We start from the raw sequence: 19,664 nt of genomic DNA, 5'->3' as shown, positions 1-19,664 counted from the left end.
TGTACAGAAGACTAATCTATTACAAAACAAACCAAAAACAGAAAAATTATAGAACCTCACTAGTGGTTACATACAGTTCCCAACTGAGACCACTCAGATGTATCAATGAACTCCAATCTATTCTGGACGATAATGCTTCCCTCTCAATGATTCTTGGTGGCAGGTTTTTACTTGCCTACAGATAGCCTCCCAGTCTCAAACAGTTACTTACCAACAAGAGGACACACAACACAGATGTGGAGATGAGCACAAGACCTTGCCACAAACCTAGATGCCAGCTCTGCCAAGACAGGAAATGGCATCACAGGACCTCATGACATCACCCACTATATTAGAGGGACTTTAACTTGCTCTCCAATGTGATGTATGCCATCCAGTGTCAACAATACCCTTCAGTACTCTACTTTGGGCAAACAGGCCAGCACCAGAGGATGCATAGACATAAATGAGATATTAGGGATGGAAATACACAAAAACCAGCTGCAGAACACCTCAGTCTTCCTGGGCATTCCATTTCAGATCTCAGAGCAGTAGTCCTTGAACAACAAAAAAAAGGGAAATTGGAAAGAGAAATAGCAGAGCTGGAATGCATTCATAAACCCCAGTCCATCAATAGTGGGTAGCTTCCTGGCACGCTACACGCATTATAAACTAGCTAACCCCTCGGCCTCATGAGGGTTCATCATATCACCTTTCTGGTTCCCACATTACATTCCAAGACTTATTCATATGGTTATCTGCTCACATTGGCTTTAGGCGACATCCTTCCTCCTGCCTTTGTCATCCAAGAACCATAATTAAAACTGAACTTGTTGCCTCATCTCTATACCCACAAAGTTTTGCATTTCTATTGACATTCTCTCTCATAATCTGTTTATATAGGTCTCTCCCTGGACCCTCTGCTCCACCCATCCATCTGAGGACATAGACTCATGTCTATGTAGGCTCATGTTAGCAGCTTCTTTCTTTTGGTTAGTCTCACAAGATCCCTTTGCATACTGATTTTCCAGACTAAGAGGGCTATGTCGTTGAATTATAACATCCTTCATAGCCATATGATTATCTCTTTGGTGCCAAACTGCTGACATCAGAGATTTATTTATTTATTTATTTATTTATTTATTTATTTATTTAAATAATTTATATCCTGCCTTTCTCTGACAATGAGATATAAGGCAGGTCATCAATATCCCATATTTTGGGTATAAGATTCAGCACTCCAGCTAATTCCTTTTAAGTTCAGACTTTAAAGTTGACCCACTGCCATGCAGACCACCCGCTGCAACTGTAGGAATGGCAGACCCAGCAATGTAGTTTTCTAGGGATGGAGATGCAGTTCCATCGGGTTCCACCCAAGTAACAATTCTGCCGTTCCTTCTTGTAGTGCTGCAGGAGGATACATTACCCTAAGCATTTGCACATTTGTAGGTTTTAGGGGCATTTCTAAGAAATAAAGCACATACAGAACAGTGCATATACAGTGCGCCTGCATCATATGCGGGGGCGCTATATGCGGCTTTCAGCTTACGCTGAAAACCGTACGATGAAGAGGAAATGGCACACGTGCCCATGGCGCACGTGCCATGCCACGTGCACAATCCCCATTAGTTTCAATGGGGCTCAAGCATACAAGGAACTTGCCTTACGTGGCGGGATCCAGAACAGAACCTGATGTAAGGCAAAGGCACACTGTATTTTTAAATGCTAATGGTTAAATGTGCCTAATTCAATGAAAATACACACAAACACACTGGGGGTAAGTTGTGTAAATTAGGTAAATTGAGCAGTAAATGCACAAATTAAGAAAAATGTGTTTTAAAATGTGCAGGGATTACAGTGCAGGGGTGGATGCATAAATCCTCATAACTAAGTGTATAACAAGAACAGGGAGAAAGTGTAGATGAGACTGAAACAGAGATTTTCACATAGGCACCAGATCTTGTCTGATCTTGGAAGTTAAGTGAGATCAACTCTGGTTATAAAAATCATAGAATCATAGAGTTGGAAGAGACCACAAGGGCCATCCAGTCCAACCCCCTGCCATGCAGGAACTCTCAAACAAAGCATACCTGACAGATGGCCATCCAGAGGAGGAAGTGGCAAAACCATCTCTGAGTATTCCTTACCTAAGAAAACCCTATGAAATTCATGGGATCATCATAAGTCAACAAGTGACCTGAAGGCACATGCATACATAGGGATGTCCCCATAGTTGCATGGTAACCATGGGATCCCTGGATGCTCTGAAGTGTTTCTGGCTAGAAAGCAACCAACTGGCTTATGGTTGGCGTGTCGTCTTCCTTCCCTTCCCCAGAATAACTCTGGGCCCACTGAGAGATCTAATAGCATCATTCATTGAGCAATGCCGCAAGACTGTTTCCCTGTGGAGTGTGATCCTGCAAGGATGACATCATGCCAAGCTTTCAAATCTCAGACCAGCTGTTGCCAAGATGTGCTTTTAAACGTCCGGTCTATGCAGATTGCCAAACCAGGAACCTCCTCCTCCTCCCCCCAAGCATGTGATCTGCTTTCGTAAATCATTTATTACTTGAGATGCATAATTCAGGCTTGTAGCTTCAGCTCTAAAAGCTGTCCGGCATGAGATATTTTAAGGCAAATCTTCTAAAAACAGAGCCTCTTGTACAGCCCCATCAACATCAGTGGCTGCTGGTGCTCCAGATACAGGCAGGAAATTAAAAAAATTAAACAAACAAACAACATCTTTAATTTATATTAAAGATGAATTTTATATTTTTGCATGTATATTCTTTGTATCACTTGCTGGTTCCCTGTAGTTAGAGTTCGATGTATTATTGTTATTGCATTGTATTAGTTGGTGTTTTACCTTAAGTATATTGAATTGTAATGGCTTAAAGCTTTTAGCAATAAACACATTCAAACTCAAGATACATGCAGGAAGGCTGTGGCAAGTCAACTGGCTTTGGTCAAATGGTGGTTGGTGGGTCTCATATCAGTGGGGTAGTAAATCCACTCAAACTTTAAAGGAGTTACCTAGGATGCTGAGCATAATCCAGGACAGGATTTAGCACCCTGGATAGTTCCTTTAAATGAATGAAGCCAGAGCAAACTCCCATGCCCATTAATTTGAAAGCCATGAAGCCCCACTGCCCTTGTCCTCGGTGCATAAACAGAGGGAGGGGATATTGTTGCCCCCGAAAGACAGCAACCAGGATTGACCCTACTATTAGGAAGAGTGAATAATTCTCCTGAATGCTCACCCTGGTCTGCAACTGGTTCTTTCTGGAGGAATGTCAAATGGTCCTCTTTTCTAGATTATGTTTCAAAGAACTGCCTTTTGATTTTCTAGATATTGTCTCCATGTTTCCTCTTCCCAGAGTGCAGCAACTGTGCCAGCAATTAAACCCTTTCTACAAATCATAGCAACCTTGAGAAGAAAGCACTTTGCTTCCCCACCGCCACTACATTAAGCTAATATTCTCATGGTTTTTAAAACTCTGGGGGATATCAGATCACTGTTTTGAAGGTCAAAAATAGAGTTACTTCTCAGCAGTGATGCTAAAAATGGGGCATCAGTGAAGCAAAGGGAAACCTCTGCTAAAATAGTTTCTGCTACAATTGGCTGCTTTTATGATGGGGATAGCAAAATGGACCTGGGTCGCAGCTGTGGCTTATATTTCCTTAGGGCTGCCTCACATGCTCATTGGAATCACACAATTGTTCCCAGAGCTACAAATGATATCTATGTGTAAATGGAACAACACAGCAAGAATGTTAGTTGGGGCCCATTTACACTTCAAAAATATAGTTCTACTATTCCATGTTAACTGCCATGGTTCCATCCTATGGAATCCTGGGATTGGCAGTTTAGGGATAAGCATGAGAAATCCTAGCCAGAGTTCTCCAGTGCCTCCCCAAACTACAACATAAGATGGAACCATGCTAGTTAAAGTGGAATAATAGCACTATAATTCTTGAATGTGAATGGGATCATGGGTAAAATGACCGTTAGGCATTCCCAACACCATCCAGACCACTTCCTTTCCCTCACCACTCTGGTTCCTTTTCTACCCTCTCTGCTTAGTTCTGTTGTTGTTGGGCGCCTCAAGTCCACTCTGACTTATGGTGACTCTATTGTAGGCTTCCTTGGCAAGATCTGTTCAAAGGAGGTTTACCAAACAGTTTATCAAACAAAAGAGGGTTACCACTGCCTCCCTCTGAGGCTGAGAGAGTGTAAATTGCCCAAGTCACCATGTCAGTTTCCATGTATGAGTGGGAATTCAAACTCCGATCTCCAGATGTCCTACACTCAAACTACAATTCTCTATTACTGGGGGCATAGTGATGCAGCTACTTAAGGCTCCCAAAGTGAGTACCATTGAAAAAGACCATAATTGGTAGTTTTTTGTGGGTTTTTCTTCCCACTTTCCCCTTCCCCTCTAAAGAAGCAGCAGTATCTCCCCATCAGGCTGCATCACAAATGGTTTTCTGAAACCCCCAAGTTTGAAAAGTGGCTTTCCATTTGGCAATAGGGAAGGGTGAGAGCTTTTCAAGTGAGGGATGGGGAGATAACAGCTCTGCTGCTTATCCTTGGTTTCCAGCCAACATTCTTTCTCACTCCCTTATAGATATCACAGAGCAGATGCTGAAAAGAGATGCTGGCACTTTCCCAAGAAAGAGTACTCACGCTTTTTCCTTCTGCGTCAGCTTTCAGGGAAGCACCAAGCTATTTGAGCATCCCAAAAGATGAGTAAGGTTGCAATCTTATACTGTCAGGATGGGTAACTGTAGAAGGGATGGGAGCCACTTTTCACCCTCATACACTCCCCAGTAGGCTGCACCAGCACCCAGCTTGACCAGAAATGCTATCATATCATTTCCTCATCTTGTCTTCATTCCTCTAACCAGATCACAAGCACACACCCAATGCTTTCACTGTGACAAATCCTGAAACAAATATGACAACACTGATAACAAGAAACGTTCCATGGTGGCTGGTGGCTTCTATGGCAGAAGGTCATGTATCCAATCCAGGTTCAAATGTTATAGAACAATCTAGGGGCCATAACAGCAGGCCAGAATAAAGCTGCTTCGGGTCACTTTGGAGGTATGCTGTTTAAATGATGCAGGCGTCCCAAGTGGCTGGAAGCTGCACCAAAGCCACACTTGAGTCCTAAGGACTGTAGCGTAGCTTTGGTGCAGCTTCTGGCCTCTTAAGATGAGTGTGTCATTTAAACAGCATACCTCCAAAGTGACCCGAAGCAGCTTTATTTTGGCCTGTCTGTTTGGGTTCTAGGTTGCTGGAGTCTACTCCTAGCAGGTTCAACTTCTAGGCTGGCTCTTGGATAGCACATTGCCTGAAAGCCACAAGCTGCCACTGACAAACTAAAACTGTTGCAAAAGAAACAATGCTCTGGGCTCAAGTGCTGAACAGCATTATTAAGAACAGTAGAGCAACTAGTCAAACCTCTTCCTTAAAAAAGAAGTCTCTGCTTGTCATTCCACTTTTATCCATATTCTGCACTGTGACAAACATGGTTGTGGTCAACTCATTTCATGCCTGTGATCATAGCCCAATCCTATTAGGGTGAGTTTGAAAAATTCAAGTGATTGGACACAGGTCTGGTACCCAGTATTTTCTAGCAATATTGATAAGTGGTTTAACATTAATGGTAGTAACAGCAGAGTAATTGGCTCTGAAATGTAGATTTTCTGTTGGAAAGTTTGAGGTTGGGAAATGCTTTATTTTCTGGCGATGCAGAATGAGAGCTTGGGAAAGTTACTGTTTGAACTATGTTAGCCAGAATCCCATCTAGCCAGTATGCACTGTGGCAGTCCAAAAAGTAACTTTTGGTTCTGTAAAAGGCCACTAGAATGAATATTCTTCGTCCCAGTTTATGGTGAGCACCTCTTTATTTACCATAATCTGATTTAGGCAGCCTTACATGAAGAACAAGAACAGACAAGCGGCACTTCAAAGTGTTTAAAATAACTTGTCATCCAAAGCTGCAGCCGTGACAGGAACCATTCCTGGTGATGAAGAAATGACAACATATTCATAGCACAAATGACACAAAACGTGGTTATAAGAAGTTCCAAATGTGCTCTTACCTAGATATGAAACACCTTCCTCTGGTGTGATAGTTCCATATTTAACCATCATCTTCACAAAGTCTATTAAAGTCTTCATGATTGTGATCAGCGTTTCTTTTTCCTTGGCTTCTTTCTCTACAGAGATAAACAAAACATTCAACTAAATTAGGAGACCTTGGAAGGACACACACTCCCACTGCAGTCCCCGAAACAAGGTTTTGGTTCTGAGATGCCTCAAATACATTTTACACAGATTTTTGGCATCCCTTGGGCTGTTTTAGTCCCAGGAGAGGCCCTCCCTGTTTTTTAACAACATAAATTGTTCAAGATTATCCTTGAATGCCTGTATAGAGACATTTAATTCCTCAACAGATGAAAATTATATAAAAATGAATAAAATGATTATAAATTATGATATTAAGATGGTAATTTTATTTTATGTGTTAATTACAGTTAGCCCTCCATATCCACTGATTCCTTATCCACAGATTCAACCATCCATGGCTTGAAAATATTTTTAAATATATATAAATTCCATAAAAGAAGCTTTGTTTTTGCCATTTTATATAAAGGACACAATTTTTATACACTTGAACATCCATAAAGTTTGGTATCAACAGGGGTTCTGGAACCAAACCCTGGTTTAACCATGATTGTGAATTGGACACTCTGGTGGGCAGAAGGTGATGGCAGGTGACCCCAGATAGAATCCAGGTTAGCTAGATCCCTGGTTTACGAATTACTTTGTCTCTAGGGTTGGTGTAGGCAATGTATGATCCTTCTGAAGTTGTTGGCGTCTGACGTCCCTTACAGACAGTAGCTATGATAGCTATGGATGATGACAGTTGCATTCCAGTCCACAAGTTGCCCTCGCCTATTCTAAGACAATCTCATTTAAGGGAGGAGAAGGCTGCTGTACCTTTAAGGTTGAGAAAATCTCTTTTAGCACATGGGATGAATTCAATTTTTAAAAAATGCTTGAGAACCATATTCTAGTGGTATGCAAGGCAAAAGGAAACAGGATGGGGTCAGGAGTCTGCAGCCTAACAGATGTTATTGGGCTATAATTCCTATCTGCTCTAGCCAGCAGAACCAATGGTGAGAGAGATGTAATCCATCAGTCTCTGGAAGGCTGCACCGTTCCCACTCCTGGAGATGGGGGATTTCATCCCATCCTTTGCTTCAGACAGCAATCCAGCTGTGGTTGTAGCCCAGCCTCCATATTTTATGTCCTCCAATCCCACCCTGCCCCAGTCACAGTATTTGATCAGGGGCGGCTGGCAGGATCCATAGCACTGGGAACAGTGGACCTGTTCTGTGTTCTAGTCTGAACTTCAAATGCCTTATCCAATGTACTGTACCTATGGGGATATGGTTCAGTGACTTGGATAGCTCCATTAAAGTTCACACTTAGCCTAGCGTGAATGCCCAGCTGAACTTGGAGCCTGCCTATGTTGAGAAGGAGTTAGTTGTGAAATGGAGCCTCCATGTTCAAGGGCAGTGTATATCTGAATTTCAAAGGCTGGAAAAAAGCTGCAAGCAGTGGAAGAGAAGGAGTCTTGGAGATGTCTCATCCGTGGGATCACCATGAGTCAGGATCAACAACAATGAGAAAAAACTCAGATTTGGCTACAGTAGTTGAAGATACGTAAGTGAATGTGTTTGTCTCTCTCTGTGTGTAGGTGTGCGTGCACGTGTGGGTGTGTGTTCAAAAACCCTACTCAGCCACAATATTCACTGAGGATTAAGTTAAAGAAGACTGCCCTGTAGATTAAATATGGCTAAACACAGTGGAATTTAATTCTGAGTAAACCTGCCTTGAATTAAACCGTAAACCAAACCTGATCAATGTTGCCACAAATGTTCATTTCAAGTGATTCCCCCCCCCCCCCCCCGTGAAGTCAAAGGTTTCATGGCCAGCATCCATAGTTTTCTGTGGGTTTTTCTGGGCTATGTGGTCATATTCTGGAAAAATGTATTCCTGACATTTCACTTGCATCTGTGGCTGGTGGCATGGAAGTATGTGGAGTATATATACTTGTGTGACCCTTGAAAGGGAGGAAGTGATTTACATGTTAACTTTTGTGTTGCTCTGTTTTTCTTCTCAAAAGCACAATGCTAAGGAGTATCTTTTGCTTCCTAATTCAGGTCTGAGCTAGAAGGAGCAGTGACTGAATTCTGAACTTGAGAACATTCCTTTTTTAAAAAGCACAATTCCAAGAATCACCATCACAGGTTTGTTTTACCTGCTGATTTCAGTTCAGCTCCATTCATTTTATTACACTGTCACAGAGCTGTTAAATTTGGTATTTTAGGTTTGTGCAAGCTGGACTTATGGAGACAGTGCTCAGCATCTTGGCCAGCTCTATTAAAGTTCAGACTAAACCCCGGTGTTGATTCACAGCTGAACTGACACAGGAACCATCATCTGAGTGAACTGGACCAATTATTTGATTTAAGGAAATCCCTTTTTGGGTACTATCTCCTCAAACACCCTCCACCCCATCCAGCACCACCATGAGCCGTGGTCCCAAAAAGTAGCTTGTCCAAGACTCATTCCCACTGGAGGCATATTGAAATGAATTTCAAGACCAGCATACACATTATTATATCTGAGATGCCCATGCATTTGGAAACATTCTCAGATGTTTTGCCAAAGCTTGTTGTGATACTCACCGGAGTTAAGGCTTTTCAGTAGTTCATAAAAATTAGGGAAATACTGGAGATCTTCAAAGTTATCCTCAGGAGGCAGCTCATTTCTTCTTTCTAAGATGTTGGAGGATGCCCACGCGTTATCTAACGTATCATCTTGCTCGGTGTTTTTTGGTACCTTCATACAAGACATTAAGAATAGAAGCAGGTCAATATGGACACCAGAATAAAAGAGAGTCACTAACTCACATCTGCTCTTATTATTTTTTCCATCTTTTGAACTAGCAAGGATGGTAATTGACATGAATGACTCCATTTAGATTAGTTGCTTTGGTACCTTATGGGGGAAAAGCAGGATATTGATTGATTGATTGATTAACTAAACATTTGGGTTGATGGTTACAAGATAAGCAGATGGCTGTCACCAGATAGGGGTACTGCTGTAGAGGAGGAGCAAACTGAGGGCATTATCCCTTTAAATAAGGATTCTGACCCTCCCCAATGAATTTTTCTTTTAGTTCCCCAGTTTGTAGCATTGCGGTAATTTAAACTTCAATCCAACATTTAGAAATGCAATTTAGGCATCCAAAGAAAAGGAGCAAGCAAAGTTAACAAGGGAATGTAAGCAGAGCAAGTATGACCGTTCAATGTGTAAATGATTTTCAGCGTCCCACTCTCTCCAATGCTAGAAATTTGAGGGCTAAAGGAAAAGTTATATTTCTTATTTGGGGGAGAATGCCTTCATATCGCTCCTTCTGGAACGACACCCTTGTAACTAGCGCTAGGAATTATGTAGTCCTCCAGATGTTGTCAGAGGGTGAGCTGTTGCACTATGGAGTGGTGCTGATGCTGGCTCATGGGAGTTGTAATTCAATAATATCTGGAAAACTGATTCCCACTTATTATTTAAAAGCAGGATTTATCAAAACAAACACTAGCGAGTGGGTCTAGTGTGTGTCATGCTGTGGGACAAGGCTGAGAAGCATTACCATTTTCTCCTCTGGTTTCATGTTGGTATTAATGTCAGTTCTGCTTGGAAGGTAATCCAGATCTTCAGCTGCCTTTTCCCGATCTTTGGCTTCATTAGCAATCAGCTGCTGTAACACTTCAGCCACTTCATCCTCCAGTGTGTAGGCCTGGCTTTCTGTAATCTGCAGGGAGTGGGAAACAACAAAGATGTGACATTTTCACTTCCTTTGTCTCTGCAAATAGCAGCTGGGGACTTCAATGTCAGTGGTGTCAGTTCTAGGTTTTAGATCAGACCTAAACAGAGTTTTCCAAAGCTCTGAATGCTATTCTCAAGCTATTCTCAGCTCCTATAAAGTTCAGACCATAACCCACAGTGAATTCTGATTAAAGTTAATAAATAATAAATAATAATAAAATCTTTATTTATATCCCGCCCTTCCAAAAAGATCAGGGCGGCTTACAAGTGCAAACAGAGCACAAATACAGGTTAAAAACATACATAACACAGCATCAATACAAGAATAACAATAAAAACAATAAAAAAGCCCCATTAGCCCATCCTCATGGCCACGGAAGAGGAGGGAGGCCCGCAGGATGTTTAGTCGGGGAATGCCTGCTTAAATAGGAAGGTCTTAAGATCCTTCCTAAATTGGGCCAGGGTAGTAGATGAGCGGAGCTCGGTGGGCAGCGTGTTCCAAAGGGCAGGGGCAGCTGTGGAAAAGGCTCTTCTAGAGGTAGAAGCTAGCCTAGCCCCTGGCACCTTCAGCAATTGCTGCCCAGATGTTCTGAGGGTGCGAGGCGGATTGTATGGGGAGAGGCGGTCCTTCAGGAATCCTGGGCCCAAGCCATTTAGGGCTTTATAGGTAATAACCAACGCCTTATATTGAGCTCGGAAGCGTATAGGCAGCCAGTGAAGATCTTTAAGTATAGGTGTTATATGGCTGGTCCTGGTCGCACCAGTGACCAGCCGGGCTGCCATATTCTGTACCAATTGGAGCTTCCGAGTTTGGTATAAGGGTTGCCCCATGTAGAGTACATTGCAGAAGTCTAATCTCGAAGTTACCAGGGCGTGTACAACAGTTTCTAGGTCCCTCCGGTCCAGGTATGGGCGCAGCTGGCGGATCAGCCGAAGCTGATAACAAGTGCTCTTGACCGTCGCATTCACCTGAGCAGTTAGATGAAGCGACGAATCAAGAAGCACTCCCAAACTGCGCACGGAGTCCTTCACAGGGAGCGTGACCCCGTTCAGGACAGGTGGAACCACCGCCATTCCCGGACCGGGGGAACCTATCACTAGTAGCTCCGTTTTCTCTGGATTTAGTTTGAGTCGGTTTTTCCTCATCCAGTCCATTACTGACTCCAGACAGGCCCTGAGAGGAGAGACGCCATCCCCGGTCACTGCATCAGTCGGAGACATAGAGAAGATAATCTGGGTGTCATCAGCGTACTGATAACCCCGCGCCCCATGTCTCCGGATGATCTCTCCCAGCGGTTTCATGTAAATGTTAAATAGCATGGGAGACAGAATGGCTCCTTGAGGGACCCCAGTTTTAAGGGCCCGCTCGCTGGAGCACACGTCTCCCAGCTGCACCATCTGGGACCTCCCAGAGAGGTAGGACCGGAACCACTGGAGCGCAGTGCCCCCGATCCCAACCTCCGCCAGGCGCCCCAGAAGGATACCATGGTCTATGGTATCGAAAGCCGCTGAGATGTCCAAGAGCACCAACAGGGACACGCTACCCCTGTCGATGCTCAGACGGAGATCATCGACCAAGGCGACCATGGCCGTCTCAACCCCGTGACCCGCCCGGAAGCCAGTTTGAAATGGATCCAGATAATCAGTTTCATCCAAGATCGCCTGAAGCTGGATCGCAACCGCCCTCTCGATCACCTTCCCCAAAAATGGTAGCAGCGAAACAGGCCGATAATTATTATGTACCAGGGGGTCGAGGGAGGGCTTTTTTAGGATCGGTCTTACGGTGGCCAATTTTAGATCCGATGGAAACTGCCCATCCCTCAAAGAGGTGTTAATTATCCGGTGTAGCAATGTCGTTACTACCGGCCCCCCCTGGGCCGCTAACCACGAGGGGCAGGGATCAAGAGAGCAGGTCGTCTTCCGAACACTTCCGAGGATCTTGTCCACATCCTCGGTACTCACCAACTCAAACTGATCCAGTGTAACACAGTCCACGGAGGCTCTGGGCACTTCTACCCTAGGCTCTGCATTAACATCGGCGTTCAGACCTTCGCTTATGCGAGAAGTTTTATCCACAAAAAAGTCATTAAAAAGGTCACAGCAGGCCTTTGAAGGTTCAAGGATCTGGTTCGGGGCAGGAGGGAGCTGAGTTAGCTCCCTGACCACCCTGAACAACTCTGCCGGACGTGACTCCGCGGACGCAATACGAGCACCATAGAACGAATTCTTAGTTGCTCGTATTGCCTCTCCATAGTCCTTCAACAAGCGGTCTAGGAGAGTCTTATCGTTTAAGCGTAGGTGTTTCCGCCAACGGTACTCTAGTCGTCGCAGGACCCGCTTCCTTGCCCGGAGATCTTCCGTATACCAGGGCTTACGATTGGAAGCGGGCCTGAGAGGACGCTTGGGAGCGATTCTGTGTATAGCCCCAGAGAGGCCGGTATTCCATATACCGGTAAGGGCATCAACAGAGTCGCCGTCTTTTCCAACCGTGAGCCCCTCTAAGGCTTCTTGGAACCTCTGAGAAAATAACTCAGAGCACTTGACTGAAGGCTGCATCCACACTGCAGAAATAATCCAGTTTTATACCACCATGGCTCAATGCTATGGAATTCTGAGAACTGTAATTTTGTGAGACATTTAGTCTTCTCTGCCAGAGGCCTCTGATGCCACGACAAACTACAAATCCCAGGATTCCATAGAAGTTCTAATGGCACAGTGGTTAAATGCCTGTACTGCAGCTGCTCACTCCCAAATCACAAGGCTATGAGCTCAATACCATCCAGGAGCTCAGGGTTGACTCAGGTTAGCATCCTTCCATAGGTTGCTAAAATGAGTACCCAGTTTGTTGTGGGCAATTAGCTTAAACAATGTAAACTACATAGGGAGTGCTTAAGTGCACTGATAAGCGGTATAGAAATGTACTTGCTATTGCTTTCCATAGCATTGAGACATGGCAGTTGAAGTGGTGTCAAACTGAATTATTTCTGCAGTGTGGATGCTGCCATATGGGAGCCAGCAGCAACCACTGATTTCATCCAAATGAATTTGGCCAATTTCCTCTGACTGGATGGCCTCCATATGTCTAGGGGACACTGAGGGAAAAAACCCAACCTTACTTTAAATAAACACAAAGGTAGAGATTTCCCTTTTAACCAATAGTGTCTTCTAGATGAAAGTTTCATTGTATGTCATCCAATGCCATAATGAATTCATATTGATTAATCATTTAACTCAAGAGAGTAGAAGTACAGCCAGAAACAGGAGGTGACAGCACTAGTTTGTCATCTCTCTGAACAAAATTCTTTGGGGTCATTTTCCAGCAAAGATTAGAAAAGCAATCATTTAACTAAGTTCTCATTTGATAGAAATTAGTCTAGATTTAGGGAAGTCAGTAGGCTATCTATGGCTTCTTTGGCCTGCAGAAGAGATCTTTCATAAGAATGTCACAAGTGAGTCTGTAATTCCCAGAAGCAGTGCATCCTCTGTTACTTAATTGAAACTGCTTCTCATAGCCATGATCTTTTTCCCCTGCTTCTGGGCTTATTTGCCCATCAGAAAGCCATTCAAGAACTTGGCATCTCGCTCAGCATGACCAAGCTACAAATAGCAGGTTTAACTGCAGGGTGAGATTGATGTGAAATGAAACCAGTGCTGAAAGACTGTGCTCTGATTTAAAAGAACATCCATTTGTTTCAGGATCAAACTATCCCTCCATTCATTGAGTGCGTTATCTGAGGATTAAAAGAGCCAGAAAGAAGGCAGGGGGACAGAATCACACTGGTAACAGAAATAAAGAGATGCCTGGAAACTTACTAGCCCCAGATTTAGAAGCTTGGAAACAATTTTGTCAAAGACTCCTCTGTCATTTTCCTCATATATTCTCGTGGCAATCTTCTGGACAATGTCTTCAGCCGTCAGTGGTGTACCATCAAGCTGATGCAATCCATCTGGGTCATCTGAAAGGATCAGAGTTTAACAACTTGGTGTTCTGTTCTACTGCATTTGATGTGGACATGGGTATGTTATGGGTAAAACCACTAGACGAAATGGAACTACAATACACTGAACAGCGGTTGGTAATTACTTTGCACTGTGTGGAAATGATTGGAGGTTGTGGGCTCCCAATTACCCCCCCCCCCCAGAAGGAAATATTGCTTGGTGGTGGCCTCTCCCAACCTCCCACTTGTCAACCTGGCAAATAAAGGGGATGGCTGGATAGTCACAAGTAGCAATCAACAGAAGAGGAATGAGCAACGTGGGTGTAGACCTCATCCATTGACACTGCTTGATGCCTTCTGGTTGATTAACACCATCCATCAACTGAAAACAGACTTTGCAAACCGGAGGAGAGAATGAATAGACAGCAATTATTGGGCCTGAACAGACAGGCCAAAATAAAGCTGCTTCGGGTCACTTTGGAGGTATGCTGTTTAAATGATGCATGCATCCTAAAAGGCTGGAAGCTGCGCCAAAGCCATGCTCCAGTCCTAATATATAATTAAAAGTTTTATTTATTATTTATTTTTATTATTCAGAGAATAGAATGTGCTATTGAGGTGTGAGATATCTAACTGTTATATAGGTCAGCACCTGTAATGACAGACACTATTTGGCTCCTCTGTGTGTGTAATAGACATTCAAAACGTAATCTTTACATACAAAAGTTGACAAAGTACCTTGATATTTATAGTCCAGACCGCTTTTAGTGGAGTCATAATCCTCCACCAGCCTGCGACTCTTGGTGGAATCAGCATCATCAAGGGCAAGCTGTTGATCATAGAATGAGCTTCTGATTGATGCCCTTTCTTTTTCCTTTCTCTCTTTTTCCACTGCTGATTTCAGAAGGTTCAAGTCGTCAGCAAAGGAATAATTTCTGAATTCTGGCTGATTTTCTGGAAGAGTGACATCCCAGAAATATCATAAACATCTGATCCCTTTAAGCAGGGGCAGGTAAAGTGTGGCCAACGGGCACATGCAAAAACATATGGTTTTTGTGGTCCTTGGCCCTTCCGGGACACCTTTGGAAGCACCAAGACTACCTTTCCATCTTTTCTACAATTGATTTTCTTTGGTCTGCAAATTGCCCTTAAATCAGCCCAAATGGTTCTCCAAAACAGAGCCTTCCTTACCCTTCTTGACACCCAAACCCCTCTGAAATGGCCAAAAGCAACCAAACGTGAGGTCAGAAGTGATGTGATGTAATATCCTTTTTTGGCAGACTAACATGCTGTGAACTGATGGGGAATGGGAAGAGTAAAAATGACCACTAGCATAGCTAGCCACTGCGACTCTAAGCAACCAGTAGTATGAGCTGGGTATTAATATGGAGAGAAGAACCTTACAAGACTTACCTTTGGAGGATGTTTTTTTCATTTTATCTGACTCGGCTTCAGCAATCTGTTTTTGGGGAGTGAAAGAAAAAGATTGCATATGAGTACCTGAGCTCACTAACTTTGGTATACTGGAATAAATTTTATGCAGATCTTTCTCCATCCAGCCATCTTTTGATAGCTGTTTTGCTCTGTTTATTTGGGATCTGAAAGAAAATCTTTTCCTCAACATAAATGGTGGACATCCTCCTTTGTGGTGCATCTTTTACAATGCAATCCTTTGCCTGTCTACTCAAGAAGTCAATCCAATTGAATTCAATTAATCTTCCCATGGATTATAGACAGTCAGAAGTGAGCCCCATTGAAAGAGCCTGGCTTCCTTTTGGGTAAATGTGAACATGGTTGCAGTCTTAGGCCATAGTTCTGTTGGAGCACAACACTAGTGTAAAAATCACTGCACAAACAGTTGCACTTTCTTAGGGGTTGTGTAGTTCCCCCATGCAGATGATAGTTTTACAAGAAGACACATTTGATTTGGAGCCCTTTGCACTGTGCAAATATAGTGCTTTGATTCCACTTTAACGGCTATGGCTGAATACTATGGAATCCTGGGGTTTATAGTCTGGTGAGACACTATAGGTCTCTGATTGAGTGTTCTAAATTGTTGATGTTCTTGTGTGCCTTTAAGCCACTTCTGACTTACAGAGACTCCAAAGTGAGCCTTCCACAGGGGTTTCCTTGGCAGGACTTGTTCAGAACAGGGTTGCCCTTGCCTTCCTCTGAGGCTGAGAGAGTGTGACTTGCCCAAGGTCAATGAGTGGGATTCCATGGCCGAACAGGGATTTTTCCTGGTCTCCTGTGTCCTAGTCCAACAGTTCAAACCACTATGGTACATTGGCTCTCTTGAGTCCTAATGCCCCTTCCTTAATGGTTAGTCACAGGAGTCCATAGGATGGAACCAGTTAAAGTGGAATCATCATAGTCCTATATTTGTGCAGTGTGAAAAGGCTCTGGTGAGCAAGGAGTTATTGGTTGCTGTACAGCGGATGAGCTCAAGGCTGTGGCACCCAATGCAATCCATTAAACAACAGGGGCTTCCCACATAAGCATCCTGGTACAGGAAAGATTGGTAACTGCAGTGGATTCACATCCAGTTTTTTTCGGATGGAAAAATATACCAAACATGACAACCACTGGCAACCAGATTTGTGGAGTGGTGAATCCATTGTGGGTTTTAGTCTTGAAAACTTTAAAAGGACATATCCAAGATAGAAATAGGAAGCATATTCACACTTATTTGTTCCCAGGTTGAAAAAGGGATTTCTTAACAGCCAGGAAGAATTAACATTAGGAATTAACATTAAGAATTCTTAACATTGGGAAGAATATTGTACAATTTTCTCCTTGTATTCAACATCCCAAAGTGTTGCAAAGGAATTATTCTGCTTAAAAAACCCCTTCTTTTTATAAGTGCAAAATCCACTGTTTTCTGTTCAGAAAATGAGTTTGGGGGATAAGAAAACTTGTTTTTCTACCCATGACAATTCCCGTGCAACACTTAATGCACAGGAAAATATTTGAATTATTTTCTCTTGCATATGAGGGTGAAATAGTTAAGGAATTACATCCCTAACCAATGTGCTGAACCTATGAAATTTTGGGCTTTTATTTTAGAAAGAGAGAAAAAAAGAGGGAGAGAGAGAGATGAGTCAGCTATATTAGAGAAGAGACAGTGAAGAGTAGCATGAGATGAGACAAGGAATGGAAGGAGCTTGCCTTTTGGGTCAGTCAGGACAGCCAGGTTCAACTAGGATTATGGGCATATAGTGAATGCGTTACTGAGATGTGTTAAAGTTAATTAGGATTTGGAGGAGTTAAATAAATAGCCTTGGAATTTTGTAACCATTGTCTAAGTTTTACAAAGGATCATTGAATGTATGTTGGAAATGTAATAAGCTGGAAGGGTTTTCCCCCCTGATGTGGTGAACTTGTGAAAAAGCCCAAAAATATTGGATGCAAGTACATAGTATAATGCAAATTTTGAAAAAGATTATTATTCAATTAAAACCTGAACTTTTCATTTTATGAATGATGGATGAACAATTAGAAAGGCTCCACAGAAGAATAGTAGAATGTATGATGACAGCTGCAACAATATTATATGCTCAGAAATGAACAACTGCCTATTTTGATTCAAGAGAATTCTTTAACAAGGTTTTTATACCTGTATAAAAGATAGTTGGAAGTCAGCTTTTATTTTTCTGTCTATTAGTTGCCATTTTTGTTATATATTTTGGGAGGCCAGATCACTGTGTAAGAATATGGTGAATTGTGTGTATGTTTTTTTGTAATTTTGTTTCTGTTATATGTGTTACTTAATTTTTATCTTATGTAGATTTTATTCAATAAAAATGATACTAAAAATAAGTTCGTAACCATAAACTTCTGTATACGAAGTAATCTTTGACTATATGTTGAACATCTGTGTAATAATTATTCTTGCTTTCTACACATGTACCTCTGGGAATGCCAGAGGTACATGTGTTCACACACATAGTTTCTATTATTCAAAGAGCAACTGCACACTCCCGAGCCCTAGTACGTGCCATTATTGTGTGGCACCATCCACATGGCGTGTCCATGACGCAAGTGCGGTGCCATGTCAGCACGTTACGGCGCCACGCTTGCATCACTGATGTGCCACAGTGTGCCATTCATGTGGCGTCCCAAGAAGAACCAGGTTCTTTTTGGGGTGGAGGGAGGTCGCACCATTTGGCTGCTGTGGCCTCCCTTGGGAGCAGAAATGGACACCTCTAGCCTACCCTTTTTGGGCAGTCTGTTGAGCCCCTGTGTTATGAATGACTAAATCTGGATGCAGTCTTAATATGTTTACTATATTATGATGTTTTAGTATGGAAATATCTGGGCTTTTAAAAAAGATATATGAATCTCATCCTAAGGCAATTAAGGAGCTATACTTGTGCCTGCTAAAAGCTTATGCCCCCCAAAAGCTGAAATTGTGTGCATATTTACTTGAGTGTAAGCTTCATAGAATCATAGAGTTGGAAGAGACCCCAAGAGCCGTCCAGTCCAACCCCATTCTGCCATGCAGGAACTCTCAGTCAAAGCATCCCCAACAGATGGCCATCCAGACCCAGAGACCATCATGGAGCCTATAGCCCAGAAAATATATATGCATGCATTCAGCTGGTACAATTGGTAATTTTTACAGCAGAAAGACCTTTTTTCCCAATTGGTTTCTCTGCAACCCTCCACATGGATACATTTAATCAAATTCAACTCTTCAAACTGTTGGGATTCTCCTCCCATTTAAAGACAGGTTGTTATCTACTTCTCCATTCAAGAAAAGGATTCATACAGACGTTACTTTCACCTACCTGTTCTTCTAGAGGTCTCTCAACACTTAGTTCTCTGTTGTGTATGGCTTTATCTAGAAAAGAGTTACACATATGCATACAGTTATGCTCTCTCTCTCTCTCTGTCTCTCTCACACAGAACAATAAACAAGTCACAGTTAGAACATGCTTCACATTTCTATCCCATGAACTTATCTGTGGTGAAACAAAGTCAGCCAGAAGCATTTATGGTAGGGAAGGGTCAAAGAGTTTGGGTAGTGTTTGCCTTAAAAAAAGACAAACACCAAATCCCAGCCCTAGCATTAATATTTCCTTTATGCTGGACCATCCTTGCTTTCACATCAGAAAACACACACATACACACACATTTTAAAAACCTACATAAAAGAGCTGGATGGAAATAGCAATAGCCTAATCGGATTGGAATAATCAAGAGATTAAAAAAGATCTTCTGACATTAAGAGCAGCCTGGACAAAGAGAGACACAGAAAATTGCTGCCCTCCAGATACAACATCCTTCACACCAGAATGAAGAAAACCAAGAACAATAAGACTACAAATTTTCATCCCCCCCCCCCCCCAAATCATCCAGAACTGCTGTATTGCTTTTAAGGACAGGCTAACCATCAGCCTCAATCTGCTAAGATCTAGCAGGACTTATTTTGAAAAAGAATGGTATATGGTGGGTCAAGAGTTTTTGGTTCAAACGGAATCAACTTTGCATGTGGGATTTTTTATGAAAATAGTGTTTGGATTCTCCCAACTCTTCTTTGGGTGACGAGTGCAATCGGAGTAGGTGCTAACTAGATAAAGATGGGAAGTGTTAAAAAAAGAGAAGAGTCCTATGCCATGTAAAGTTCAAATGATTTAGCTGGAGGTCACTTACCTCCTCTGGCACCCTCGGGTTTGGGAAAGCTGTGGACCTGGCCTACCATCAAAGCCAGCACTGGTACCAGCAAAGCCAGCTTCAGAAGCATTCTTCCTTCCCTCGGATCTTCTTTACCGGTTCGGCTTTGGTTTGGGGGGAAAGCCCAAAGGAGAGGACCAGGCCCTTCTGGCTGGAGCAGG

The 19,664-nt window shown here is 42.8% G+C and overlaps 1 protein-coding gene across 2 annotated transcripts in view; it reads right to left on the bottom strand.

Annotated features, from left to right (window-relative positions):
* Nucleotides 1–19,664, bottom strand: part of SCG3 (secretogranin III) — a 36,728-nt gene extending 17,064 nt beyond the window's left edge. The window contains exons 1-8 of one of the 2 annotated variants that reach the window (XM_089538825.1): nt 19,483–19,664; nt 18,618–18,670; nt 15,241–15,286; nt 14,566–14,781; nt 13,703–13,845; nt 9,714–9,875; nt 8,749–8,902; nt 6,091–6,207 (exon numbers count right to left, since the gene is read on the bottom strand). In XM_089538825.1, the coding sequence (XP_089394951.1) occupies nt 6,091–6,207; nt 8,749–8,902; nt 9,714–9,875; nt 13,703–13,845; nt 14,566–14,781; nt 15,241–15,286; nt 18,618–18,670; nt 19,483–19,573 (982 nt within the window). In that variant the 5' untranslated portion in view covers nt 19,574–19,664. The remainder of the gene's footprint in view (nt 1–6,090; nt 6,208–8,748; nt 8,903–9,713; nt 9,876–13,702; nt 13,846–14,565; nt 14,782–15,240; nt 15,287–18,617; nt 18,671–19,482) is intronic. The other variant, XM_089538826.1, reaches the window with a different exon arrangement.

This window comes from Sceloporus occidentalis, unplaced genomic scaffold (assembly GCF_023333645.1).
Source record: "Sceloporus occidentalis isolate IW3139 unplaced genomic scaffold, rSceOcc1.0.p SCAF_9, whole genome shotgun sequence".
NCBI classification, from domain to species: domain Eukaryota; kingdom Metazoa; phylum Chordata; class Lepidosauria; order Squamata; family Phrynosomatidae; genus Sceloporus; species Sceloporus occidentalis.
Note: the sequence above shows the minus strand (reverse complement) of the source record. Positions and strands in the feature narration are given on the sequence as shown.